The sequence below is a fragment of the Ictidomys tridecemlineatus genome, chromosome 4 (assembly GCF_052094955.1).
Source record: "Ictidomys tridecemlineatus isolate mIctTri1 chromosome 4, mIctTri1.hap1, whole genome shotgun sequence".
Classification (NCBI taxonomy): Eukaryota; Metazoa; Chordata; class Mammalia; order Rodentia; family Sciuridae; genus Ictidomys; species Ictidomys tridecemlineatus.
In genome coordinates, this window is record NC_135480.1 from 191,153,461 (window position 1) to 191,181,099 (window position 27,639).

Sequence of the window (27,639 nt, forward strand, 5' to 3'; positions counted from 1 at the left end):
AGGGACAGTTTCCTCATCTGTCAAACAGGGATAATAAGAGCACAGGCCTCTGATGGCTGTTGGAAGGATTAAGGAGATACTATCCATAAAACCCTTAGCCTAGTGCTCTCCACTGACACACTCAAAAGAAGTGAGTTGATTTTATAAGTTGTCTTCACAGATGCATGTCCACTAAATGAGTACATGAGAATCCTGAAAAAGGTCTAGCTCCTCAGCAACAGGTAGATTCAGGGATATACTTTGCCTCATGCTTTATTACTAACACATAAGCTTAGACATTCTTTTATGCATCAAATACTCTACCACGAAAACTGTGAGTGCATGAATGATGGACTGAGAGAGGGGAAGGGGCCGTGCCTGCGTCCCGTGTCTAGGTGAGCCACAGGCAGGCCGCATCTATCTTTGACAGGTGCCCCAGGGACAGAGATGAGGACAGAGGTGGGTCACCCACCTGCCACAGTGGGAGCCCCAGGTGGCTGAGGAAGCAGCTGGCCGGTCCTGAGTCTGGGCGGGGTGGTCACAGGCAGTCGTTGGGTGCGCCTGGCTGCCCTGGTGTGGCCGGTGCAGGCTGTCCTCCAGTTGCAGACGGAGCCGGGACACTTCTGCCTGCAGCTCGCGGATGGCCTGGCTGGCGGGGGAGAGACAGAAACGGAACAGCTGCACAGGACTGGAGCTGGAGGCGCCCGAGGGCTGCCTGGATACGGTGGTCTTGTCCCTTCCTGGCAGGCACAGGGGCCAACTCTGCTGCTGAATGATTCTAGAACTTTCCTGTGCATCCCCTTTTCTTGCTACGCATCTGGACACCTGAGTTCATGTCCCTGTGCATTCTGTGAGCAAATCAGAACCTTCCTTTGGGGTCGGCCTTCCTAACATGCAGGGCATGAGCAGCTGTCCTCCAGATGGTGAGGAGGAGGACGCACAGGCCAAAGGTCTGCCAAGGTCTCGGCTTGGCACCAGAATCACGAGCCACCACACACCTTTGCAGGTTCAAACAGCAATTCTTTATTCCCGCTCTCACACCACCTCCACACAGGTCCAGGGGCAATCGCGTTCTGCCGTCTCCCGCACAATTCACCTACTCCACGAGGCTCTCTCCAAATCCCATTTTAATCTCACGAGAACTCAACGGGAACAAGCAACAGGAACACCCTAATCCCAGCAATAATCTTCAACCTCTAACTTCCCTAAAACCCATTATCTTAAACTGGCAACGCCTTAAACTCAAGGAGCCGGTTACTTCCTCAAACCTGATCAGCTCTAAACCCGGATCCGCCTTGGTCCTTGAGCAAGGTCACCTTATTAAAGCATGCATGCAATGTCCCATCGAATGTCCTCTAAGCAGCATGGGGTACGCTTGGCAAGGAAATTTCGATGCGTCATTCCTACTTGGTAATGGCCCTCAGCATCAGTCCACTTTACAATTTCCTTCTGATCTGCGCTGGCCCTGGACTGGCCTCCACCCCCATCTCTTCTCCAGAGAACTTAACTTTGTAACCTGGCCTGACTCCATTCTGTCCTTGCTCAGCTGCAACATTTCCTATGTTCCACTCTCTGCTTCCGGCAGAAGATGCTTGTCTATCTGTGTCCTCAACCCTCAACCACTGGCAGGCAGGACCAGGCTGTCCCCATCTCCTGACGTTACTGAGCTGGATCCAGACTTCAGAGGGAGCAAAATATCATGTGTACACAAGGGGACATCAGGTGTGCCCAGCATGCTGAGCTGGAAGGGTAAAGTGCCCGGGTAGGGAGACGCAGGGTGCACCTGCAAGGCCTGACCTCCTTAACGCCCTCTATGACCCCTGCGAGACCCAGGCACAGCCCGGCTCTTGCCCACGGCTATGGCACCGAGCGCTAGTGCCAGGAGCAGATGTTATTGTCTCTCTCCTATCATCCCCTGCAATGTAGGGCCTACTCCACAGGCCGCCCCAGCACGATGGCCACCAGCCCCACCTCTCAGCCGGCAGAGACCCCTACCCACAGTGTGGCGCTGCAGCCCGGCTCGGCATGCTCCTCTGGGCTGATGCACACTCTACGCTCGCTCTGGTGGCTTCCAGGGACTGCCCTCAGGGTCAGTTTTTGCCTGGTGGCCCTTGGACTCCTGGGTGTCTCCCAGTGCTACCTCCAGCAAATTCAGGTCTCCAGTAAGTGTGGAAGGTGGCACCAGAGACCTTTCTCCAGCTCTGTCCCGGCCAGGTTGTGTGTAATGGGATTGGGTCTCCATGACAATCCCCAGGGAGACCATGTTGGCGATTCCAAGGCAAACCACGGGCGGAGGCGGCCAGAGCCAGGCTCCTGACACCGTTAACCCCTCCCTGGAAGGCGGCCCCCTTCTGAGACCTGGGTTTTGGACACACACTGGGGCCTCACTTCTCCTCTCTGGGGTTTGTGTCAAGATTTGGGGCTTCTGACTTAACTCTTTGGTCACCGCGCCCCAGCTGGCACTGAAATTCATCTTCCCCGCAAACCTACCCTATCCCTGCTCAGTGCGTCAGTAGCTGTAGGCATCCAGAAGTCGGAGGGATCTGTCTGGATTCCCTGATCACCCTGAACCTAACCAGCTACTGAGTCCTGTGGCTCAATGGCCGAAGCATCACCTCTCAGAAGCAGAACCAGCCTTCCTCCCTCCGGACCCTGGCTGGAGTCCAGGCCTCCCAGTCCTTTCTTGCTGGGAAGCTTCTCCTCCCACCCTGGTGGCCCAAGACCTCATTCTAAAACAAAAACTCCACCTTCAGCCCCTTGCTGTCCTCAGGATGGGCCCCAGTCCCTCGCAGAGGGTTCCACCAGTGCTTTCTCTGAGCCAAGCCCCCATCCAGAGTGCGACCCGACCCACGGCCTCTGAGGAGGAAGCTCTGAGCAGGGAGTCCCCCTACCCTGTCTGCTCAGCGCCCACCAGCTCACACTCGAGGGCCCAGCTGTCACCAGCAACACTTCAAAGGTGACAGGCACCCTCTCACCTTCAGGACTCCGTACACTCTTCCCTGTGCCAGCTGTCCCCCTCTGGGTCTCAGCTGACACCATGTCCCTCCCTGCAGCTCGAACTCGGCACTGTCTTAGCCTGGGACCTCTCCACTGTGTCTCCCATGCTGGGGAGCGTGGCCTGCTCCTCTCCATCTCATGAGACAGTGAGCCTTACAAGGCCGAGGACAGGGTCGTGTCCACCATTGTGTCCTCAGGGCCTGGCATAACACTGACACATACGCTTCCAGGCCTTGGCAGGGACCAGCGTGGTCAACCCAGCCCTAGACACCACTGATGGTGGCTGGGCCCTAATGTGCACACGGGGAGCACGACTGAGTGGGCCATGGGGCCCCAGGGGTGACTGCAGAGCCACCTCCCAGAACACTGAGGCAGACACCCCGTCTAGCAAAGGCCCGGGCCTGACCGCAGGTCAAGAGCAACGAGGGAGAGGGCGAGGCCTGAGCAGGCTGCTGACTGCTCTCTCCTACCAAGGAGGAGCTTGGCAGAAACTGCCGAAAACAGAAAGAGGGAGAGAGGGAGGAGAGGGGGAGAGACACCTAGAGAGAGACAGAGGGACAGAGAGAGACAGAGGGACAGAGATAAACAGGTGTCGTGGCTCCTGAGTTCACGCAGCGAACGAGCCACCTGCAGAAGACCCCTGCCTGAAGGGTGGACCCACCCTAGATGTTGGGGGGGGGTCTTGGCCCCAGGCAGGTGAACCTCTCGGCCATTCCAGGAGGTCCCACAGAAGCAGCCCTGTGCTGGCTCTGCCTGGCCCCAGCCCGGCCCCTTGGTGTGAGCTACAGGGCCCCCGCCCTGTCACCCCTGCCCCCTGCCACACAGATTTGGGATTCACACAGCCCAAGTGCCTGACTTACTCTCGCCCAGTCCTGGAGAGGATGAGGTTGGGAGTGGTCTCTGGAGATTCACAGGGCAGAGGGGCAGCTGCGGGGGCTGGGGTGGGGGGCAGGCTGGTCGTATTGCTGGGGAGCAGCTGCTCAGAAGTCCGCTTTCGCCCCTCGAACTCTGAGCCAGGGCTCACTAGGGAGGCAGAGAGAGGACAAAGTGAGCGGAGGCAGAGAGGCCACCAGAGGCTTCGGCTGGGTAGAATGTGGTGGAACACGGCAGTGAGGTTGGGAGATGGCGTTCTGCAGAGGCCCCAGAAGTTCCTGAGGTGGCCAGTGACCCGCTGACCTCAGACCAGAGGGCTGGTCTATTCTGGGAGCATGGGGTGCTGTGCTGGGCCTTTGGGCTGCTCTGGCAAGAGGCCCCCTCCCTGTTAGCACACTACCAGGTCCCAAGGGGTCACCTGGGCCCCCTTACTCTGTCACCATCTCATCATGTTGTTCAGGGACAAGCTTTGGGACCTCCATGTCCCTCTGGAATCAGTCACACATTTACTGTGTATGGGAAGTGCATGACAAACCCCGACCTCTCAAAGGGACAGGGACCAAGGTGGACACCTGGTGCCCTTGGGACATTACCCAACAATATATACAGGATACTGTTGACCCATGGGACAATCTAGGTGAACCTTCAGAGAATTACGCCAAGCGGAAATGCCAATCAATCCCAAAAGGTTCGCACACCATCTGGTTCCATTTAATCCACATTCTCGAGATGACAAAATGATCGACGTGGGAAGAGGTGAGCGGCTGCTGGGAGCCAGGATGGGGCAGGAGGGGACGGGCACGGCTATCCAGGGCCAGCTGAGGCTCTTCCTGGCCAGGGTGATATTGCCGTCAATGCCGACAGCTGCTGAGACCCTGCTCTATGGCTGTGTAGGATGTGACCCCTGGGAGAAGCTGGGAGAGACACAGGAGATCTCGTGTATTGAATCTTGAAAGGGCATGGGAATCTAGAGTTTTCTCAAAAATCAAAAGTTTGATTAAATTTTTTGTTTTTAAAGATGAACCAAAAGAAGAGGCAGAGTTCATCTGAGGTGTTTCGAGTCCCAGGAGCGGGGCGGTGGCTGGAAGGGGCTTGAGTTCTGGGGTTCTGATCGTGGTCTGGGTTCAATTTCATTAATGTATGATTTTTTTTCCTGTATGTTTGTTTTATTTCAGTAAAAAGATTGTGTGTATCTTATACAGATAAAAAAATGAATCGTGCATAGAGTTTACAGATGTGGAATGTGTTCGTGACCCAATGTTGAGGGAAAAGAGGTGGCTGCCCTTCACCTACAGGATGTCCCGTTTCTGTTGTAAATAAACACGCGTCTTTACCAGCACGAGAAACAGCTCACAGGTCTTTCTTTCTCCTCTCTGTTCACCCCACCTGTAATTGCAGATTTTCCTACGACGAACCTGTGTACTGCTGTGTATCCTAAGGCACTCTCCTGTCCTTTGATTTTTCTCTCCGTGCAGTTTGGCCCCACCCAGCTCTGGCCACCCAGACTCACCCATTTCAGCGGCCAGCACCCGGTCCAGGTGGGAGCTGGGCTTCCTCTGCTGGAGAGGACAGCTCTGGCTGGAGGGGTGCCTCTGGGCTCGGCTCCTGGGTGTGCTGGGCTCAGAGGTTCTTCTGGGGACCAGAGGACCCCTGGCCTTGAGGTGGGAGGGCCCGTCACGGGGTGCAGAGGCTGTGAAGCGCTGGGCTGTTCCTGGGTGGCTGGGGACCAGGCGGGGACAGACACATTGAGGTTCCACCACGAGAGGCCTCAGGCCCTGGGCACCCAAACCCCACCATGTGCTAAATCAACAGCTTCCCAAACTTTGGGACTTGTGGCCTCCACACCCTGGTGGTACATCTCCAAGGGCACAGCTGGTCACACACCCTCACACACGCCCCACAGCACACCTGCCACACGTGCCTGGGAAACAGCTTGATTTCTGTTGTAGACAATATAAAAGAATGACTCATCTGTTCCTCACGCACACTTGGGACCCACTTTGGAGGCCACCAGTCTGCATGGTGACCCACGTCTCCTCTGCCCTTTCCCTCTCCTTGGGCTTCCCACATGGCCACCCCAGTGCCTCTGTCCCTGGCTCTGTTCACCTCACCGTCCCCACTGCGGTTTTCACTCATTCATCCGTTCAGTTGTTTATTTGTTCAACAAGTACCAACTTCTAGGACTGCCACTAATGGGCTGAGTGACAGTGGGCAAGTGGCTTCCCCTCTGAGCTTTTCTTCCCCTCTAGCAGTCAGATGGCAATAAAGGATGAAGCGGGGTAAAATGCAGGCCTGGGACACCCAGAGCCCCGAGCCCTGTGCTGGGCTGTCCTGGGCACCGGCATCCCTGGCTGTCCCAGGTATGTGCACTGGGGGACAGGGGGGCGGTCCTGGGATACCTGCTGTGGGTGAGTCGGTGCTCTGGGGTCTGGTTGAGGGGTGACACTCTGCTGGTTTCTGAGCCCACGAAGCCACTGTCTGTCTCTGGGGATGCCATCCAGGGCTCCTGAAAGAGGAAGTGTCCCTCTAAGTCGGCGGAGTGTGCGCAGGGCCCAGTCGGAAGCCCCTCCCAGGTGCTCCCACATCGCATTCCAGGCCTCGGGCCCAGGGAGGCTGCCCCGCTCTCACGGCAAGGCCCAGGGTCTGAGGGTCCTCTGGCCCTGACAGGGTCTCCATCCCTGAGAGGACCCCCAAGTTCAGCCTCCCTGAGGAGCAGCAGCCAGCGCTCCTGGGACAGGCACTGCGGCAAGGCAGGAATGAAAGGAGGGTCTCATCCCAGAATGTACGGCAGGGCCAGAGATGCCCCGGCCTCTCCTGACTGCAGACACACTCAGGCCCACTGCACTGGACAAAGACCCCCCGCACACGTGTCCCACTCTCCGGGCTCCAGCAAGGCCCAGAGAACATGAGTGATAGGCGCAGGCCCCCAGTGACTCCATCTAGAGCAGACGCCCGGCCACAGGCTCCTCGGGTGACAGGAGTGTGCGCGCCTCTGCTCACATGTATCAACCATCCTAGGAGAGGGCCTGTCACCTAAGTCACATTCCCACAGTGTCTGCGACCCCTGCCACAGAGTGAGAATAGCTACTTGATGGTGCAAAGGGCACAGAGGCAGGAACTAGCCAGCTATGACACAGCCAAGTTCCCCAAAGGAGGAACAAGAGCTCTAGCTGGAGGGACGGTCGGGGGTGGCCCGGGGCCTAGGCCCTGAGTGACAGACAGGACCGTGGCTGGCAGAGACAAGAGCAGCAGGCACTCTGAGGAGGCCTGGAGGAGAAGCTCAGATGGCCCAGGGAGGGCCCGGGGCCCCTGCAGTGAGGACACTCACCTCTGGGCGGGGCCGGCCAGCGTGGCGCAAAGACTTCTGTGGCAGGTGCTCGGAGATGCCGCTTCCCTCCAGGCTGGTGAGACTGCTCTGGTGGTACGCGTGGGCAGGTGGCACGGCAGGCCCCAGAGGAGCGGCTCTGGCCTTGCTCAGACCCGATGTGTGCCCATCTCTGGTCGTGGAAGTCTGGAAGCTGGGTGGTTTCCCGGGTACCCTCTGTTCTCCGGCCTCCCTGGAGAGAAGCACAGCGTCTCTGAGCCCTGACAGAGCCAGGCAGCCAGGCCTGGGGCTGGGCCTGTGCTGGGAGCCAGGCTGGCCGGGGAAAACTCTGCAGTCAAGACACCCGGGGTCCCCTCCTACTTCTACCACCTTCTCACTGAGTGGCCCCGGGCAAGGCACTTCGTACCTTTGAACTTTACGTTTTTTAACTGTAAAATGAGATCCCAACAAAACCCACCCGATCCACCCCAGCAGAAGTTCTCTGACAAATCAATGAGGTGAAGCAGCATTTCCTAGACCTCAGGATTTTGCACCCCATTCTCCCCACACCAGCCAGGGCTCCCACAGACTCAGAGACCGAGACCACTGCTGACCGTGGAAGGCCAGCACTCACGTTACACACAGAAACTAACTTTGAAAATAAATACCAAAAAAACCCAAAAACATGAAAACCATTCTATTATGGTTGGATCCTCGGCCGCTCAAGGCTTGGTCTCCTGCTCCTGTCTCTCTGACTCTCTCTCCAAAGGAAGACGGGTGTCCAAGACAAACAGCGCGAAGGCTTTGTCCTTGCCGTCATAGATGGTCAGAGGGGAGGGATGCTACTTAACACTGCCCCCGTCCTGCTCGGAATCACATCCCCCAGCACCCACACGCCCTGCACGCGTCCTCCCGCTGTGGAGACCGGAGGGGCTGGCCACGTCCACCCTGAAGAGCATGCAGCAGGCTTGGGCAGCAACCGTCTCTGGTTTCAGAGCAGGGGTGGGACATGTAGGGGAGCCCTGGGGACTTACTGCAGAGGGGCCCTGTGATTCCTCTCCACCTGCACCAGGTATTGCCTTGGGACAGCCCTGGTGGCTTCGTCCCTCCCTGGAGCTGGAGCTGGCCCGTCGACTTCCAGGGTGCAAGGATGTTCCTCCTCTTCCTCCTGCTCCTCCTCGTCCCTCTCCCCCTCCTCCTCCACCCTCAAGGCTTCAGGAAGGGACTTCACACTGAGGTACCTGCAGGACACACAGCAGGCAGTGACCTCACCCCAGCAGGACAGCTGAGACCCAGACCAGCCTCCCTCCTGGTGGTGCTCACCTCTCCAGGAGGCCGTGGAAATCCTGCTCCACCTGCAGTTCCTTATGTTTGAGCAGGGCTGGGAAGTCTGGAGGCCTGTCCTCTACCTCAGTGCCACCAAGACTCACCTCCACATTCGTATGCAGCGGGCAGGTGCCGGTGGGCTGAGTCGGAAAGGTGGGGGGCAGAGTTAAACACGGCTTCTAAGTGTCTGCCTAGATATTCTTGTGCTGGATGCTGAAGAGTGAGGTATATGAGACTCACTAGCCAACACCCCATTATGCGTGTGCCTGGCCCGTGTGACACTCAAAATTGCTGCCATGAATTGAGCAGCTACTACAAGCAAGCACCATACAGTCAGTGCTTCTCAGCAATTCCCCAGTCCACAGCGGCCCCTACAGACAGATTACTAGGTCAACCATTCAGAAACCTCTGCGAGGGAAGAGGTCACCTCCCGCCCTCCCAGCCCTGCTGAACCTCTATCCCATGTGGCACACACTTCACACACACGTACTAAAGAGGTCAATTGGGAAACGAAGCAGCATCCCAGTGTGCCCGGGCAAAGAGGTACCTCTGGGTAGGGGTCTGGAAGACTGGCGTGGGTACCTGTCCAGAAGGAGCGGGTGGGTACGTTGGCGGGTGGGGGAAGCGCGTGGTGGGGGAAGTGTCCAGAGCCGAGTCGGACCCCGCTAGCTCAGGCCCTTGCTGGATGTGGTCCATGTGGCCCTTCAGCTCGTCCAGGCGAATGCCCAGGTGGTAGATCTCCACCTCCAGCTCCCTGGGGTGGGGAAACAGCGGCACCAAGAAGCTGGGCATCAGGGACGAGACCCCAGGGAGGCCCCTGAACGGGCCACTTCATGTCACCAGTTGGGTGACGTTGAGAGCTGAAATAAACAAGCCGAGAGAAGACTCCACGGGAACCAGGAGGCTTCAGCCCAAGTCCCTCCACTGTCCCCAGGCTGCCCCTCAAGGCCCAGTGAGGGGCTCAGCCCTCCTCCCAGGCCCCCACTGCTCTAGGCTCCAGAGCTCGGCCATCTGGGTGTGTCCTGACTGGGAGGACTGCTCTCTGCTGCTTGGTGTGCGAGTTGTGAGGCTGAAGTGACACCCTCCTGGTGACCCAGGGGACCCAGGGGCCTGCCCCACCTGTTTCCTGGGCCTCCTCAGCTTGTACCTGGCAGGATCGAATTTCCCAGTGGTCCCCTTGGAGCTGGCCAGGGGCGGAGCCAGGTGTGGCTCCCTGCAGGCCTGCAGGTACTCCTCCTCCAGGGCCGCATGGGTGGCCTTCAGCTGCTGGAAGCCCTGAAACCAGACCAGCCAGGAAGCCCTGAGTGCCCAGACCTGCAGCTCTGTTCTGCACACAGGAGCCCCGGGGACTGCTGTCCCAGCCCAGGCCTCTGCCCTGAGCTCTCTGACACCAGCCCAGGAGGCAGAGGCCTGACTCAGAGCCTGGGCACCACCCTGCCTGGGCAGACCCTCAGGGACCTGAGGACCACACAGTTGCAGTGTCCAATGTACCGTCACTATGTCCCCCTAAGAATCACACTCGAGAGACTCTGCAAAACTGGGTCTCAGAAAATGAACCTCTCACCCAAGTCCTAGTAGCCCATGATGACAGATGGCACGATGGCAGCACGCTGCCCGTGATGATGACCAGCACTGGCTGAGTGTGGCCTGTGCTGAAGCACCGTGTCCCCCCCGCCCCCCAGCTCCACCACAACCCCAACCAGAGGACAGTTTATCATCTCACTCAAACAGGAGGCAGCTGAGGATCAGGGAGGTCACTGAAGTTGGTGACTAAAGGTCACAGTGACTGAGTGAGTGGCGCAACCAAGATCTGCACCCAAGCGTGGGCGTCAGGAGGAGCTGGCTCTAGGCTCTGCTGCCCAAGACTGTGTGGCATTCTCGTAGCTGCTCTGGGCTTTAATCCCTCCGTAGTTAAATAAGGTGATGGCTGCAATTGCCTTCTGGGTTTTTATGAAGATAAAATAACGGACGTCGGGGGTTTACCATGGCGCCTGGCCGGCCAGGCTGTGGCTGATAAGGTGGTAAGTCCTGTGATACTGTGACCACTGCCCGGGGAAGCTAAGCAGGAGTTGTTCGCTCTAAAAGGAACCCTGTCTGGGACTCTCATCGGTAATGCATTAAGAAGCTGCGAAGACTGTGCTCTGGGGACAGAGCTGTCTAGTGGCTCCATGGGCATCTCCTGGACAGGTCAGTACCTTAAGCTGGTCCTGGGGTGTGAGCTGCCCAGCCTGCACCAGTCCCTCGAAGGATTCTACCTGGACATTGAGAGGGGAAGAGATGTGTTCCGTCAACCCAGAGCCCTCTGCACCTTGCAGACCTCCACGCTCCTCCACGTCGCACTTCCGCCTGCAGGGCTGGGCCTGGCCTGGGGACGCGGGGTTTCTGTGGAGCAGGAGGCAGGTCCTGGAAACGGACTGCCACGGGCCTTGGCCAGGACACCTTGGGACATCTCAGTGGAGCCTGCTGGAACTTCCTGACAACAAAGCATACTCGGTCCTGTGCGTGGGTCCCAGGGACGGCGTCTATGGCAGCCCGTTGAGGGGTCAGACTGTAAGTAGCCTAAATACCTGTCCATGGACAGCACGCAGACCTAGGAGGAGGGGGACATGGGCAGGGTCTCATGTTTAGACACCTTCAGTGTCAAATCCAGGTACCGGACAGTGTTTCTAGTGCACTGCCCTCTACAAAACACATAGGAAACACGGGAAAAAATGGGATGACGTTTTCTTGTACAGTTGTCCCTTGGTTTCAGTGAGGGACTGGTCCCAGGCCCCCAGAGATGTCAACAGCTGAAGATGCTCAAGCCCCTTATGTCAAATGGAGGATTTGCCCATGACCTTCATCTTCCCCTGTGGGGGGGAGACGGCCTTCCCCCTGAACAGACCCTCTGAGCATCGGGGGTGGGGGTCTACACATCCCAGGTGCATCTATTTCTTCACAAATTGTTATTTGTATTTTTTTTACCAAAAAAAAAGAAAGAAAAAGAAAAAGCAAGGGATTATTTGGGGTTCGCTTTTAGGGAGTCTCTAGGAGATCAGTATTGAAGCATGATGCAGAGATTCATATAATTATACTAAAATATGTCATGTATAAATTAGAAATGTACTATGAGTTACACGTACAATTTAAAAATTCCTTAGGAGTCATGTTAAAATGTCAAAAAAAGGTAAAATAAATTTTAATAATATATTTTATTTGACCCCAAATACTGCTTCAACCTGTGTTCCATGTAACAGATGGTGGGGGGATTTATGTCTCCTCCCCACACTGTCCTAGAGGGCTGGTGGGTGTTCTATGACCCTCTGCTTGTCTTCACTCAGACCATCCCATGTCAAGACCCCAACAGTCACAGGGGCCAGCGGCCTGTGTCCAAGAGTGCAGCCCGGATCACAAGGGGTCAGCTAGTGGCCAGCGCTTGCTGGCATGGTAGCTGACTTTGCTTTACGGAAAACACACAGGATGGGAAGCAAAGTCTCTCCAGCCAAGGGACCAAGAATGGTGGAGATAAAGAGGAACGGGGACCTTGAACATGGTACCCGAAAATGGATGCGCCTGGAAAACACCGCGGCAGCGTCAGAACTCATTATGTGAAATGACCAGAGCGCAGGTGAGAAGCGTGCTGGCCGGGACTGTGGGGACAGGGAGGTCTCACAGACGGGATGGGGATGTTTCTCTGAGGAAGGGGTTCTACGGTCCTGGTGCAGGTCGTGACTGCATTTCCATTTTTGCCTTGGCAAGGGGAGCTCAAGGCCAGGGTGGGATTGTGGTGAAGTGCTCAGGGTCCCACGGAACACTTTGCTTACTCATTTCACTAAGTTCCTATGTTTTTCTCCCCCCTTACTTCCTCTCCGCCCCAGTTTCTTAACTTCCTTTTTCAGAATGTGGTTGAAACGTTAGGTATTTTCATAAGCTGCTTTAAGCACTTTTGGAGAAAGGCCAACTGTGTATTTATTAAAAATCCTGCAAACGATTCAGTGACTTGGAGTGTTTGATGAGATACTGAGACCCTGTGGCGGTGACAGAACTGCTTTCAGTAATGAGGTGAACCACGAGGGGAGAGGCACGCCCTGTCACCCCTCCAGAATTCTCAGAGTGGAGTCTCGCTGGGCTCGAGGGGACGCCTGGAACACACATGCAGGTTTCTGGCGGGAGGCGATGCCGAAAAAGAAGGTCACGGTTGCTGGGGTGATGGGGAGGGGGCTGCAGCAGTGTGGCTTCTAAGCCAGGACAGAGGGTCGTGCTGGATGGAGCCAAGCAGACTCAGCGCAGGGGCAGGGGTGAGGGCGGGCATCCTAGAGGCCTCTTGAGACCTCAGGCAGTTAAGTCCTGCTGGGGCAGAGCTGGGGGCTGCTCACCTTGGCCAGGAACCGACTGGTCTGGGAAGCCAGGGCCTGGGTCCACCCCATGGAGGACCGGTCCTTGGTGGTGCCCTGGCTCTCAGGAAGCCACCCTGAGGCAGGCTTGCTAGCAGGCAAGGAAGGGCTCAGGGATCCTTGAGCTGGCGGCCACCCTGAAATACAAAGCCAGGGGCACTGAGACCAAGGACAGTCCTCACGGGCAGACAGTGCCCAACCCCAAGGCCACCACAGCTGGGCCAGCTGGGCCCTCTTCACCGTGGCTGAGGAGAAGCCTGGGCAGCGGGCTGCCCCATCTGCCTGCGAGAACCAGGCCGGAGGTGCCCAGATGGCTCGGCTGGGAGGGGCAGAGCTCCAGGCTCCGGCTCAGGAGGACCCAGGTTCCGGTCCGGAGCCTTCCCCTTCTTGCAGTGCGACCTCAGCGTGCCCCACCTCCCAGCCGTCCTGGGTGACAACAGTGCAGGCCTCAGGCCGACGGGGTGACCCGAGACCATCATGGCACAACAGTGCAGGCGCTACAGGAACGAAGCTCTGTCACAGCTCACCCACCGCCACCGAGATGTGTCTCCCCAGCTGACTGCCTCTTCAGGTCAAAGGGCCCAGGGAGCGCCTGGCTCCCTCCGTCCCCTGCCTGAGGCCAGTGCCATCTCCCTGGCAAACCGAGTCCCCCAGCAGAACCTCAGGCGGGAGCCTGCGCGCACTCCAGACTCACCTGTAGCCCCCGGGGCCTGGGGCTTCTCAGAGGGACCAGGCCACCACTCCACAGAGCAGGGCTGGGGGATGGTGAAGGACAAGGCCTTGGTCCCCTGGGGCATCATCCCCACCTGGACGCTGTGGCTGGGCTGGGGCGGGTCTGAGTACAGGTTCACCTGAGACAGAGGGAGGCGGTGCAGTCAGGCAGCGGACTCACCCGGGAGTCCTCAGGCCACTGGCCTCTGCCAGGAGCCCTGGCCCACCTGGTGATAAAGACAACCAGGGAGGCAGCAGGCCAGCACTGTGAGCAGCTCACGTGCCCTCGTCTGCTTTTTACCGTGGTCCCCAAAGGGAGGCAGGACGGGTAACATCACCCCCAGTTCCTAGAGGAGAAAACTGAGATTCAGAGAGGTTAAGTCACTTATTCAAAATTTCCAGCTGAAAAATCCGTGGACTAGGATTATGACACTGTTTATCTGACCCCAAAGCCCATGGTTTTCCACTATTAACAATTGTTAATAATGGCATTAATAATGTAATTATGCTATATAATATATAATAGTCATAATTATTGATATTTTTAATTAAATAAAATATTTCCAACAATTATTATTATATGGTTAGTGAATAGCAATCAATGGATGTTTGAATGAAAGAACAAGCCACCAAGTGGGCAAACGAGTCCCCTGCTGTAGCAAATTGCCACCATTTGAGAATGGATTTCATGAGCCCCGGGAGGAAGTCTCTGGAGGGAGCACTGACCAGGTAAGACCATCTGAAGCTCAGTGTGGTCCATGAAGGAGCTGTGGTCCATGAAGAGTTTAGAGTTGGGGTACCAGGGTCTGCTTCTGGGAATGGGGCCGCCTGAGCATGCCACGCCCACATGCTCCCATGACTGCCACGGCCTTTCCTTCCACAGCAGCAGTGCTGGGCAGCCGTGGCAGAGATGGCAAGGGCCACAGAGCAGAACCGTCCACCTGGCCTTTTACAGAGTTTCCAGCCCTGGCTTAGTGCACATGCTCGGGAGTCACAGCCAGGTTCCTCCCCATACTCCCCAACCACACCCCTGGGGGTCCTAGAGCTAATGTTTCCAGGCATGAAGTAAGTGCCCAATAAACAGCGGTTCCCACCCTCACATGCATTGTCACCACGACTGTCATGATCGTCATCATCACTAACATCATCAGCACCACCACCACCATCATCACCACCATAATCTTCATCATCACCACCACCATCTTCTTCACCATCACCATCACCATCATTACCATCTTTAATAGCAACACTACTACCACCACCACCATCACCACCATCACCACCATCATTACCCAACCACCACCACTGTCACCATCACCATCACCACCACCATCATCACCATCACCACCATCATCACCAACATCACCATCACCACCATCACCATCATCACATCATCACCATCATCACATCACCATCATATCACCATCACCACCACCATCATCATCACCACCATTATTACCATCATTTACCACCACCATCACCACCATGATCACCATCACCACCACCACCATCATCCACCACTACCACCACCATCACCACCATTATCACTATCACCTTCACCACCATCATCCACCACTACCACCACCATCACCACCATTATCACCATCACCTTCACCACCACCACCTTCACCACCACCACCATCACCACCATTACCATCATAAATAGCATCACTACCACCACCACCATCACCACCATATCACCATCCCCATCATCCCCACCATAACTGTTCACGTGGCCAGGGTGGAACAAGACCCTGGAGGAGCTATACTCCAGTGCTGCCTTGGGCCCCAACATGATGTCGGGTGGGTTATCACGACTGGCTCCCTGCTGCCCCAAGGTCAAAGGCAGTTGAAAGTGGGCCGATGGGAGGGGGCTCCCTGGTGCCCAGGTACACAGCTTCTTATGCTCCTGTTGCTCTATGGGTCCTGGAAATCTAGCCCACGTGTGACTTGGCCCTATGGGTCCCCCTCTACCAGGCTGAGCCCCACCAGATGAGAACAAAGCTGGATTTTAATAATCCCCTCGCCATCTGCTCAGCCCTGCCCCCGCCCACCTGCGCCTGCAGGGGTTGCCCACAGCACCCCTCTCCTCCTGAGGTGACCCAAATCCCAGGGGGGCCCAGCCCTGAGATGCCTTCTCTCCTCACGCCCATGCCACCCCTTCCCCAACCCCAGACCCCACCTGGGGAGCAGCAGGAAAGTGTCCTGGGGGGCCAGAAGAGCCCAAAGCAGAGGCCCACAGCCTGTGCAGATGCCCAGAGGAGGTGGGGAGTGGGCGAGGGGGTGACAGCTGCAACCTGTCCCTCCTGGGACACGGAGACACCGCCCCTGGGGCTAGAGCACCCCTTTCAAGCCGACATCCCATGCTGCTCCCTGAGGCTGGGCAGAAGGCTCCCTGAGGGCTTCTGGGCAGGGTGGGCAGTGAGTTTGGGAAACACTGGGTTAAACTCAGGAGCATTCTCTGCACAGATGGACTCCTCCAGCCTTCAGAATGCTAATGGGCCTTATGAATGGGGTGGGAGGGGAGGGGGAGGGGCGGGGGGAGGGGAGCTGCACCCTGAACACAGCCTCCTGCCCTGCCCCCACCAGGGCTTCTGGACCAAGAACACACTGTGGGGAAGGCCATTTATGTCATCCCTTACTTCCTTCTGGTCACCTCAGCCCTTCTACATCCCCTGCAGCTGAGATGGAGGGACCAGGGCGTGGGGGAGGTGGTGACAAGGCAGCAGATGTGGTGATGGCCTCACACACTCTGGCCAGAGCCCAGCAGACTCCTGGCCATGCTGGTGCCCGGCCCGTGCCACATGGCCCTGGGCGCCCAGCTCCAGATCCTTTGAGGTTTCCAGCCCGGGGCTTGCCCCTAGCCGGTGGCTTCCCTGCTGCAGGTCCTGGGCCTTTACTCTGGCTGTGGTCCTGAGGTGTGAACAGTGCCTCTGGGGCCAAGTCGCAGGCTCTGTAGACCACCAGGACTGCCTGCAGCGAGCGCCGCTCACCATCCTCATCACTACCGCCTGCCTCCACCTGCCTCATGCCCAGGCCTACCCGCCATGCCAGGGTGCAGCAGGCTTCCCAGGATTTGGGGGGGGGCACCTAGAATGTGCAGACAGATGTCACCTCCCACCTTTGCCTCTCAGGCCAGCTGTGGGAGGCTGAGCAAACCTCTCCCCGGCCCAGCCTCGGTTTCTGCATGTGGAGACATCAGATGAGACGACCCTGGGCCCAGGCCTGGCACCTCTGACCAGTTTGGCAAGTGTCGCCTTCCTGTGGGTCCACACCCGTGCCCTCCCACAAACTTCAGGCCTGGTCTGGGCGGCCACAGGTTGCGCCAGCCCCCTCCCCCATGGGCTCTGGGCAGGGCAAGGGGCTCAGCAAACCCTAGGGAGTCACAGCTGCTGCTTAGCCCGAGTGGCAGGATTGGTAGGGGGACTGGGCTCCCTGACGGGGCTCTCTGACCAGGGCTCTGAGCAGGTGTATTCTTGGAGGTCTCCTGAGTCTGCAGAGCAGAGTATACAGGGTCCAGAATGAGGACCCTGTGGGACCTGGGGCAAGGTCTCCCTCACTCTGGGCCCGTAACCCCTGCGGCTGGGACTGGGCCCAACTCCACGGTGCTCTCCCACGGCAACCATGAAAGCAAAAAGCGGTGAGCTACGCTGAGCTGCTCCCAACCTCTCCTGCCTTTGGTCCTGCCAGCTGGACACCTGACCAGGGCTTCAGCCAGGCAGCCCAGTGCCCACGGGAAGGCCCCCGAGTCCTGGGTCAGGAACACCCAGGAGAGGAGGTCCTGGTTGCTCCCAGTGTCCACCCAGCCCATGCCCCTGCCCAGCACATCCCTGGTAACACCCCCTAATCCTGCCAGGTGGCTGCCATGCACGCGCCAGGTCCGTGCCGCCATGCTCACCACTTCCTTCAACCAGTGGGGGGAGGGGAGGAGGTGCTGCAGCACCCGCCTGGGCCACTTCCGGACCTGCAGCAGCCACCCCCCAGCTGGGGCCCAGGTTTCCCAACCTGTAAAATGGGGCTGCTGGCAGCTTTGGGCCTGGTGACCAGTTCCTTTCTCCTGGGACATTCTGGGTCTGCAGCAACTCCTGTCCCTTCCATCCCTGGGTCTGGCTCAGCACTGGGAGGGCCTGGAGGAGCCTTAAGACCCGGGCCCAGGTCACTGGCTCCCAGAAGGAAGGTGTGCTAAGCCCCTCTTACAGATGCGCCCCACCAGGGCAGGGTGGGAAGGGACGCTCCTACCCTAGGTGGTGGATGTGGGTCCCAGAACAGGCCTCCTCTCTTCTCTCACTGTGCCACCTCCACCCACACGCCCAGAAGCACCTCTAAACATGAAAGCCACATGTGGCAGGGGACGGGGCTGCAGCCCAAGAGGGACAAGCCGTGCAGGAGAGGGGTGCACCCACACCAGGTGAGGGGCTGCGTCTGTGCCCTGTAGCTGCCAGGCCTCCACGGCAGCCTTGAGGGGCAAGAGAGGACAGGCAGACAGCAGGAAGCCACCAGGCCGTGACAGCCCCCACTTCCTGCCTCACCCCAGGAAAGAGGAAGGTCCAAGAGCAGGATGAAGCCTCTTCCCAAGACAGGTCGGAGCTGGATAGCACAGCAGCCTGTCTCCAAGGGACAAGTCTGCCCCACATGGTGCTCAGTCTCTGTTGGGTGGTGGGGACCGGATGTGGAGACCGGATGTGGGGGAGAGGGCAAAGGTGTGACCCAGGAAGATGAGGCCCAGGAAACAAGCACCGGGGGCTCGGAAGAAATTCTGTGCTAGTCCCTCGCGTCTCAGAGAGCCCGAGTTCTCTCTTCAAGGTCACACAGCTGATTAATGATGGAGTCAAGAGTCACACCCCAGGCGACTTATCCCAAAGCTCATCTAAGAAGAAAAAGGCTTCCAGTGAATTTCCTGGTTGCCCCACAGTCTGCATTCATGGTATCTAAGCTCATCAGCAGTGAGCCCAGGGGGCAAAGTCATGGCCAAGGTCACAGAGAGACTGAGGTAGAATCAGGGCTGGGCTCCACTATGCTCAGAAGGGACCACTGATGTGGGACTTTCCCTTTTCTAAAGTGAGGCAGGAGGTGGTGGCCCCTCCCTAAGACCATGAGAAAGTGCCCCCTCTTAGAGGACTCGGACCCCTCCACCCAGCCCACCAGGTACCTTGGCCCCGAGGCGCAGCTGGTCGATGGTGTTCTCGGCCTCTGCATACTTGGTGAGGAGCTTGTGGTAGTCCTCCTGCAGGAAGGAGAGCACCACGGTCACACCAGGCACGCAGCACCCCGCCCTGCGAGAGGCCCTGGCGGCTGAGCCCCTCCCTGGAGGTCCTGGGTCCCTGGAGCAGAGTTCAAGGTGGGAACCCAGCAGACATCTCTGGGTGATGTATGTACAGACCCCCCCACGTCCAGATCCTGGGGCACAGGACAGCAAGGCCAGCCCTCAGGGGGCCATGGTGGATGCACAACCCTGCCAGGGTGGCCCTTTCTCTCTTCCTTGTCCAAATCCCCTGCCCAGCTCTGTGGGGTGGGGCCGCCCACCTTCCCACCGGCACGGCTCCTGGTGAAGCAGCCTGTGCTTCGTGACTATTTCAAAATCTGGCTGAACGGGTCACCCAAGGGTCCCTTGGTAGAAACACAGGAGACTCAGAAGTCACAGTTTCATTAAATCAGAATCATCTGCCTTCAATGATCAGTGTCAGTGGTCACCTCTGCAGAGTGAGAGGAGCCCACTCAAGGTTCTGCAGACAGGTCAGGAAAAGGGCAGATGGGGCCTCCTGGTCTTCCCCACGGGAGCCAGACCTTGGAGACCACCCGTGAGAGGCAGGAGTTTACTTTTCAGAAAATTCCTGGTCATGAATGCAGAAGGAGTGGCCATATGAGAATACTGCCATTTTGTCACCCAAATAAAGGGCTTGGTCAAGGGCACGACTGTCGGGCTGCAGACACCACGGTCAGGCCTTCCCTGGAGGGGGCAGGCAGGCCTGCGGGGCCGTTTCGGGCCACACACTCCTTCCACGGAGCCTGGGCCTCTGGCACACAGATGACGGTGGCCCAAAAAAGCATCTTGCTCAGATGGCCAGTGGCCCCACGAGATGCCCGGGTGAAGGTGCAGGATGTGGGCAGCTCCCGGGGGCACCAGTCTCCCATAATAAGTTCTAAGGAAGAAGCAAGAGGACAGACATGGGTGGAAAGAGAATCGAACAGAAGGGAAAGAGAGGACGCGGGGGGAGGCCTGGACATGGGGGAGACGTCAGACAGGAGCTCCTGGGACCACTCCCTGAAGGGACCCTGAAGGACCTCAAACTCACTGAGAGGGACACCGCGGGGCACACAGACCAGGGGTTGAGAGCCGCCTGGGTATCTGAACCACGGTGCCCAGGGTCTTTTAGGTCTCACGTGGCATGGCGGCCATGCTCAGGCAGGTGGTCATTACTGAGGCACTAAGAGGTGAAATGACAGGGGGCAGGGGGTGTCAGACACAGATGGAGAAGGCTCTGGCAGCTGCCGGGGCGCACAATGTGGCGTCCACTGTACGATTCTCCCCTGAGTGTATCTGGGTTTCTCCCAGCAGGAGTTGGCCACGGCAGACGTGAGCAGTCCTGGCTCTTTCTGACCAAAGGGCTTAGGTCTGCCTCATGGCTCAGGGGACAGCTCTCCCACCGCTGGCAGGGGACCCCTGGCCAGACCCAAGGCTCCCTATCCCTGCCTGCCTCCGTCATAGCCAACAGGTGCCCGGGTGATTCGATCCTAGGCAGGAGCCCCGCTCACCTGGAGTTGGTGGACCAGCTCAGTGGCCTGTTCGGGCGTCTGAAACTCCTGGGGTACCCTGGAGACGGGGTGGGCAGGAGGTGGGTCCTTGGCCAGGGATGCTTCTCCACTGCTCAGCAGCACCTCCTGCACGATCTCGGCTGGTGACTTGAAGATCAGGGGCCCAGTGGGGCCCTGAGGCTGCCTGTTATGGCTTCGGGACTTGGGGGGGCGGTAGCTCTCATCTTTGGGAAACCTCACTCGCGGCCCCACCTTGGAGAAATCAGGGAGCGGGTGGTTCAGACGCCCCCGGCCATACTTGGGGGCATCAGAAGAGGAGTGGTTGGCCAGAGTGGCTCCGTGCCTGGGCAGAGACCTGTCCTTCTGAGCTGGCCTAGGCCGGGGATTCTGGGGGCTGACGGAGCCAGTGAATCGGGAGGGCAATGGCTTAGGTGATGTCTTCGTCTGCTTCCAGGCCTGGTCTGCAGGCCGTGACAGGCTGGTGGTAGCTCTTTTCCATGTGCCTGCAGCGTTCTGGGGGCTCTGGGCTGGTGGTGCTAAGGGGTCCTGGAATTCTGTGGGCGTTGCCAGAGCAACACTGCCTCCAGTTCTGTCATCTGGGTTGAGGTGGTGGCGGGGGCTCTGTGGCAGGTTTTCTGCCAGGGTAGTGGGCTGGGGGACATCCGTCTCTCTCTCCCAGGAAGAATTAAGGCTGTCACTGCTGTGGCCCAGGCTCACGGTGCCACTGCTCCAAGACCTGGCACAGCCAAGTTCAACAGATGGGTTGACCTCAGAATGTTCTGGAAGGTGGCTTCCACTGGCTTGTTGGCCAGAGGCCACCCAGCCTCTGGCCTGAGCCTGCCCCTGGGCCACAGCGCAGGTGTTCCCGCGGTGCTCTGAGCTGAGAGCGGCCTCCTGTCCCGGCCGCGGGGGGCTCTCCCCAGGGTCCTGAGCTTCAGGACTCCCAGGGACTTCATCTGACTCTTCTTCGGTCATGTTCAACTGACAGTCCTGCTGGGGGAGCCAGTGGAGAGGCAGGGTGGAACTTTCTGGGCTGTCCACAACCTCTGCTTCAGGCTCTGGAAAGACAGTCATCTGTCACTTAGCGGGGGCTGGTCAGGCTATGTGACTTAACCCCACGTCACTTCAACCTCCTGCTTTAGGGATGGCAAGAATCCCGACGAGCCCCCACAGAGCCAAGTCCTTCTGGGATACCTCTTCAATCTCCAGCCGCAAACCTGGATGGCCACACCCCCTGCAGGGCCTCCCATCTCAACAAATGGCAGTGCCACCTACCCAGCTGCCCAAGACAGAGGCCTGGAGGCATCTCCGTCACTTCTCTCCCCCTAATGCTCCTACTCTGTCACCTGGCCCTGCCCCATTACCTCCTCCAGAGCTCTCAAACTTGCTGATCGCTCTGAAGTTCATCACCACCACTGTGCCCCGGCCCACATCCTCTCAGGCCTGGACATTGCAGTAGCCACCTGCTTACCTCCTCGGCCACACCCTCGTCTCATCTGCACCTCCCTGTGGCTCTAGGGCAAAAGCGGGCCTTACGGCCCCTGCCACTCGGACCCCACTGGCTCCACTGACCCGTCTCTCTCCATGTTCACCTAAGCCCTCCCTGCTCCCAACCGAGCCCCTCGTTCCCTCCTGGGTGCACACGCTTTGCCCTCTGCAGGGCTCCTCCCTCTGCCCAGGGAGTGCCTCCTAGTCGTCCTTGGGCACCAGCTCCACTTGGCTCCACAGGGAAGTCCTGAGACCCCACCACGAGGTCACATTCTCCAGTGTACACTCTCAAGGGGCGGACGGCTACACTTTGTGGCACCCATCTCAGGGGCTGCAGCCCTGAGATGTTTGTTTGTGTCACTTGCTCATTAATGAAGGTCCCTAGGACACTGTAAGCTCTGCGAGGACAATGACAGGCACGGTGGGCACAGTTGCATTCATTGGCAGAACAGGTGCTCAACACCCGGCGCTGACTGGGGAGAAGGAAGGGGAGGAAGGTCATGTGCGTGAAGCCCTAAGGCAGAGGAGTGGCTGGATGACTATACAGTGGGTGCTCAGGAACACCCCCACCCCCACCGTCACTGTCCTTGTCCCCGTCCCCTTGTCACCCCTGTCCAGCCACCGTCTGCAGTGTGCTTGTTAAGCACCTGCTCTTTCGTCTTCTGGGATAGAAGAGTTTCATGAGTGACACCAAGAATATGCTCTCTGCTCTGGCTGGGCACACCCTGGTCACCCCATGTCACTTGTACCTCCCAGGCTCATTCTCCTCCCTTGACGGCCGCTTTAGAGCAGCACATCTGAGGCCCAGAGGCATAAACTTGCTCTTGGGTAACTTCAGAGAAGCCCTGGACCTCGAACCCAGGCCTGGCCGTGCAGTCGACCTTGGAGCCAGGGTTCACTCAGTTCCTCTGACCCCTCCCTGGGGCCTGGGCGAGTCACTGACCTCTCTGGTGACCGTATTCAAACTGGAGGCCTGGCCCTCCTACCTGGCAGAGCAGGGAGTGAAGGGAGGAGAGAAGGCCAGGCCCGGTCCAGTCCTGTGCCCAGCACATGGGATGGACCCAGGGACATGGTGGCAGCTGTTACATCATTGCAGGGGTCAGTTACCATGTGGCCCCAGGAAGGGACGCCTCTGTCCTGTTACACAGGGCATCTCAGTCCCCATTCCCTGAAGGAGCCCAGATGCCCACTGAGCAGGCATGCAGGGCACATCGGGCACAGGACACCCTGGCCTAATGGCTCCTCTCCCACCCACAGGGGCTCTGCTGATGCCCAGGGCCCTGAAACGGGCCTTTCCGTCACCATCTAAGTGCAATCGCACCATGTGTCAAGCCCGGTGTCCAGCGGCACCGGCACCCCCTTCACAGATGGGGAAACCAAGATCAGGGAAGAGTCCTGGCAGGAAAAGCCCGGGGATGGTCTGCGGCGGGCTTGACGCGAAGGGAAACGAGGACCACCAAGATGGCCACACTAGCGAGAGTCCAAGGCCTCGAGGGAACACAACCCCTGCACCAAGCCTTCCCACCACCAAAGGTGTCACAGACCAGGTGTTCCAGGAGGAGCTGGTGACACCGCCATTTACGATCACACGAGAAGCACCAGGACACCTGAGGCGTGGAAGGTCCCGCTGTGGACACCCACCGTGGACCTCCAGGCCAGCGTGAGGGGTGGCTTGTGGCAGTGTGGGGAGGGCGGAGGACTTAACAAGGGGCAGGTGACAAGGAGCACGCGGAACGCTGGTCCACGTCCCATCACGTCTGCACATCCGCGCCCAGGGAAATGGGGATTCTCCGTGGGTGGGATATGGAGCGACAGTTCATTTCACCTCTTTTTTGTGTTTGAGGGTCTGGTGCCACATGCAGTGTCACAGCTAAAGTCGTTTAAGGTCTTGAGTCATAGATTTTATATTATAAAATGAAGACTTTCAAGGCTCCCGGACTCCCTGGAAGCCGGGATGTTTTGGGGACAAGACACCCTCCCCACACCGCCACTGAGGGTGGGAGTGGGGGGTCAGACTCACCTTCTCCTGAAGACCCTCCTGACTCCTGCGGGTCTGGGGCCCACTCCAGGGGTGGCAGATGCTGCTGGGCCAGGCGGAAGTCCTCCAGGAGCTCGGGGCTGGCGGCACTGGGGAAGGGCCGCCCGTCTCCCCAGCCGCGAGTGTTAATCCTCTCTGCATCCTTTTCCTCAACCCAGGCCCAGCGCCGCCGCTGCTGGGGCCCCTTCCCTAGGCCCGGCCCGGCCCAGTGGACCTCAGTCCCCGAGCTGGCCATCAGCCTGGCTCGGGCTTCACCTCCGCCGCTTCATCTTCAGGAGACAGAGCTGCTGCTGGGGACCCCAGAGTCACCGCAGGCTCTTCTCAGCACCAGCCATCCTGCCTGTGGCCTGTTGAGGACACGATCAAGAGACAACGTTATTCTTAGAGACTCCTCCTTGGTTCAGAACAAGAGCAAGTCACCAGGAGGACTCAGGGGCCAGCGGGCCCTGTCTACTCCCGCTCCATCCTCTCGAAGCTGCAGGACCTTGGGAGAGACATTTTGTCTCCACTTGCTGTACTGGTCACACTGGGATAAGAACCTCCTTCTAGGGTTTTATAAAACTCCCTGGGACACTAGATAAGGGCACCAGCGGCTAGCACACCAACCACAGGTGTCTGGTGTCACTGTTATCACTGGCCATCCAGTGACTGTCCCTGTGGACCAGGGTCCACACACAGGCCCTGCTCCCTGGAGGACTGGCAGCCTGGGGGAGCAGAGATGCCCAGGCCAGCACAGCTCCAGGTGACAGGTGGTGACTGCCATTTATAATGGGGAGGAGAATTTAGGTTCAAAGTGGGGAATGCTGAAGAGATCATCCCAGGGGGTGAACTAATTGAAAACAGGCGCCCAAACAAACCCAGGCCCACACCTGTCCACAGCACTGGGCACAGCGGCCCAAGGGTGGAAGCGCCCGTGTCCATGGATGGACGGATGGGTAAACTACGTGGGGCTTCAGCACACAATGAAGTATTAATCAGCCACAAAAAGGAATGAGGGGGCTGCAGTCTTGACACTGGTCCCTTGCACCATGCGAAGTGAGGGGAGCCAGACACTGAAGCCACACGGTGCACCAAGCCACCTACAGGGGTGTCCAGACGGCAGGTCTACACACAGAGGGGAGGAGGGTGGGGTGGGCAGGGGCAGGGGAGAGAATGGTCCAGAACTGCTTGATGGGCAGGGTTTCCATTTGGGATGACAAAAGTGTTCTGGAAGTACAGAGGAGGGCGACCGAGTGCAGTGGACGCACTAAATGCCACTGAACTGCTCACGTAGAAGTGGTTGATGTATGTTCTGTCCATCTCACTTCGATACAGAGGAAAAAACTAACAGGGCATTCCAGACAAGGGGACCAGGGGACACAGGCCAGGGCTGGAGGGACAAGCCTGGCGGGTGCTGCCCTGGACAACGGGAGGTTTCCCACGTACTGGGGTGACTTGGGCCTGGTGACATTGGCAGCAGGGAAAGTGGCGAGGGAAGGGGTGGCCAGCCCCAGGCGGGCCTCTCAGGTCCTGTGTCCAGCACAGAGTGTGTCCCAGTGGGCCTGGGCAGTTCCTCTGGCTGCTCTGGGGGAGTGAAGCAGAGCAGGAGGCCTGGCCAGAGCTGGCTGTTGGGATGGACCCTGGTCAAGGGGATGGTGGCCCGAGGAGGCGCCTCCTCTCCTCCCCTTCTCCCTCTGCGCTTCCCGCTCTCCTACATCCAGCCCCTGCCAGCGCTCCCTGGGAGCCAGGCCTGGAGCGCAGGGCCAACAAGCAGGAGCACAGCCCTGGGAGCCCCCGGCCCTCCACCCTCCACCCCGGCCCTCCACTACGGGGCAGCCCCAGGCTGGCTCAGGAAAGGCCTGTTCTACAGGTGGGAGGACCAGCCCAGAGAGGGGAGGGGCCTGCCCCGAAGCCACACAGGGGTCCGGCAGGCCAGGAGGAAGTGGGTCTGCAGCCCACAGCCTGGGCTCTCCCCTCCGTGCTGTGGCCAGGGGGGTGCAAGGACAGGCCCTCGAGACAGAGGGCAGGAGCCTCGCTTCATTCAGTTGAGAAAGTGAACAGGAGGCTATTTCTGGACACAGAGCTCCCGAGGGAACAGTGTGGCCCAGGAAAGGCCAACTTCTCAGGACGGGGTAAGCACAGGAATGACCCTCGGCTCGGCTGCTGCCCCAGCTCGGGGACAGGGCCCCACGGCTTCTCCTTCCTCCTCTCTGCCCCCAGTGCGCAGCCCCAGAATTTCTTCCCTGTCACCCCTCGGGCCGCCCCTCAGCCCCATCATCCCCACCACGTAAGATGTCCCCACTCCGCCCGCCCGGCTGGACACGTGACATCTTCTCTGCCTCCCCTGCTTCCTGTCACAGGTGAACTTCTTTCAAATGATAAAACCGAAGCTCAGCAGCTGGAGCTGGGGCTGGGGCTCAGGGGTGGAGCGCTTGCCTGGCACGTGTGAGGCACTGGGTTCCATGCTCAGCACCACATGGAAATAAGTGAACAAAATATCTAAAAACCCTGAAGCTCAGCAGAGAATAGTGATGTGTCCAAGATCACCCAGCTGGTCAGTGCCGGGCACAATTTGTGACCATCAGTCCTGGCCCAGTGGGCTACTGATTTTTATTTTTGATCATACAACCCATCAGTAAGAATATATTTTTCTTATGACTTCCCGTATATAACCTTGTGCCAATATACTACATGTATTGGATGAAATATCTCCAAAAGCGGATTTTCAGAAAGTTCAATAGAAAATAAATGTTTGAACAGACGTGCTAGTCCTCCTGTTCCCATGCCTTCGGCAGGAACTGTGGGCCTCCGGGATTCCTTGGCAGTGACCTTGACCTTGAGTGTGTGTGTGAGGATCCTCTGGGCATGCGGATGCCTGGGTCCAACTGCAGAGAGCCCAGCTCTGCCTGGGGATGGCCAGGAACTGCACCTAGCCAGGCCTGGGCAGGGCCCACCCTCGGAAGCTCGCTGGCCTTTCCTGGTTTCTGCGACACACAGGAACAGGGGCAGCAGGTGCTGCCCACTACCTGCTGCTTCTCCCTCTGAGCCCCCTGTGAATCTCACTGTCACCAGGAAATGCAGCACATCAGAGGCAGCTGCTGTCGCTGGCTGAGTGGAAGCTGACCCCAGGAGGACCAGCCCTGTCAGGACTAAGGCCCCCAGGACTGGACCTTCAGGCTCAGGGTCTCCAGGTGCTCTGGAGAGACCACCCCTCTTTCTGCAAATCTGCTCCCTGTCTCCATGTCACCTCCTCAACCTTCCACAGACCCCTGTGATCTTTCAGTTGAAAGATCAGCCCAGGAAGGGGCCCGGGGAGGCGTGTGGTTTTTTGACTTTTTAAAGGGCTTTTTTCTAACCCTGCCTAGAGCAGCCTGACCAATCACAGAGGCCTCTGTGTGCACCAAGAGGAACATCCTGTCTTCTGGGATGACTCAGTCACTGCAGAAATCTCACTGTGACCAGGGGACGCAGCACGTCAGAGGCCACTGCGGTGGCTGGCTGCAGGTTTGCACCTGCCCCTCAGGCCCCCTGCGTCTGTGAGCCTTCCCTGGGCAAGACCTGTGTCCACCACGCCAGCCACAGCCCTCAGTGCCACTGAGCCCGGCACCCGCCAGTCAGCTAGTCAGTCAACAAGCACACAGCAGTGCCCATCATGTGCTGCCCAGTGGGCATCAGGTGCCCGTGCTGCTGCCACTCTTGGCCTGCATCTGGGCTGAAACTGTCCTCACTGTCACACAGAAAGCACCACGCCCTGGCTGCTGAGGGCATGGCCTTGCTGGGCAAGCAGGGAAGCAGGGATAGGGCTAAGGACACCTCAG

At 58.4% G+C, this 27,639-nt stretch overlaps 1 protein-coding gene across 8 annotated transcripts in view; it reads right to left on the minus strand.

Moving 5' to 3' along the window:
* Window positions 1–27,639, minus strand: part of Akna (AT-hook transcription factor) — a 44,650-nt gene that overhangs the window by 8,105 nt on the left and 8,906 nt on the right. For 7 of the 8 annotated variants that reach the window (XM_078048035.1, XM_078048034.1, XM_078048033.1 and 4 more), the window contains 15 exons: window positions 23,825–24,189; window positions 20,317–21,374; window positions 18,713–18,787; window positions 13,547–13,703; window positions 12,835–12,989; window positions 10,675–10,734; window positions 9,627–9,754; window positions 9,062–9,233; window positions 8,477–8,619; window positions 8,188–8,394; window positions 7,178–7,406; window positions 6,249–6,355; window positions 5,360–5,568; window positions 3,837–3,999; window positions 452–628 (listed from right to left, as the gene is read on the minus strand). In XM_078048035.1, coding sequence (XP_077904161.1) covers window positions 452–628; window positions 3,837–3,999; window positions 5,360–5,568; window positions 6,249–6,355; window positions 7,178–7,406; window positions 8,188–8,394; window positions 8,477–8,619; window positions 9,062–9,233; window positions 9,627–9,754; window positions 10,675–10,734; window positions 12,835–12,989; window positions 13,547–13,703; window positions 18,713–18,787; window positions 20,317–21,374; window positions 23,825–24,077 — 3,293 coding nt within the window. In that variant the 5' untranslated portion in view covers window positions 24,078–24,189. The remainder of the gene's footprint in view (window positions 1–451; window positions 629–3,836; window positions 4,000–5,359; window positions 5,569–6,248; window positions 6,356–7,177; window positions 7,407–8,187; window positions 8,395–8,476; window positions 8,620–9,061; window positions 9,234–9,626; window positions 9,755–10,674; window positions 10,735–12,834; window positions 12,990–13,546; window positions 13,704–18,712; window positions 18,788–20,316; window positions 21,375–23,824; window positions 24,190–27,639) is intronic. The other variant, XM_078048036.1, reaches the window with a different exon arrangement.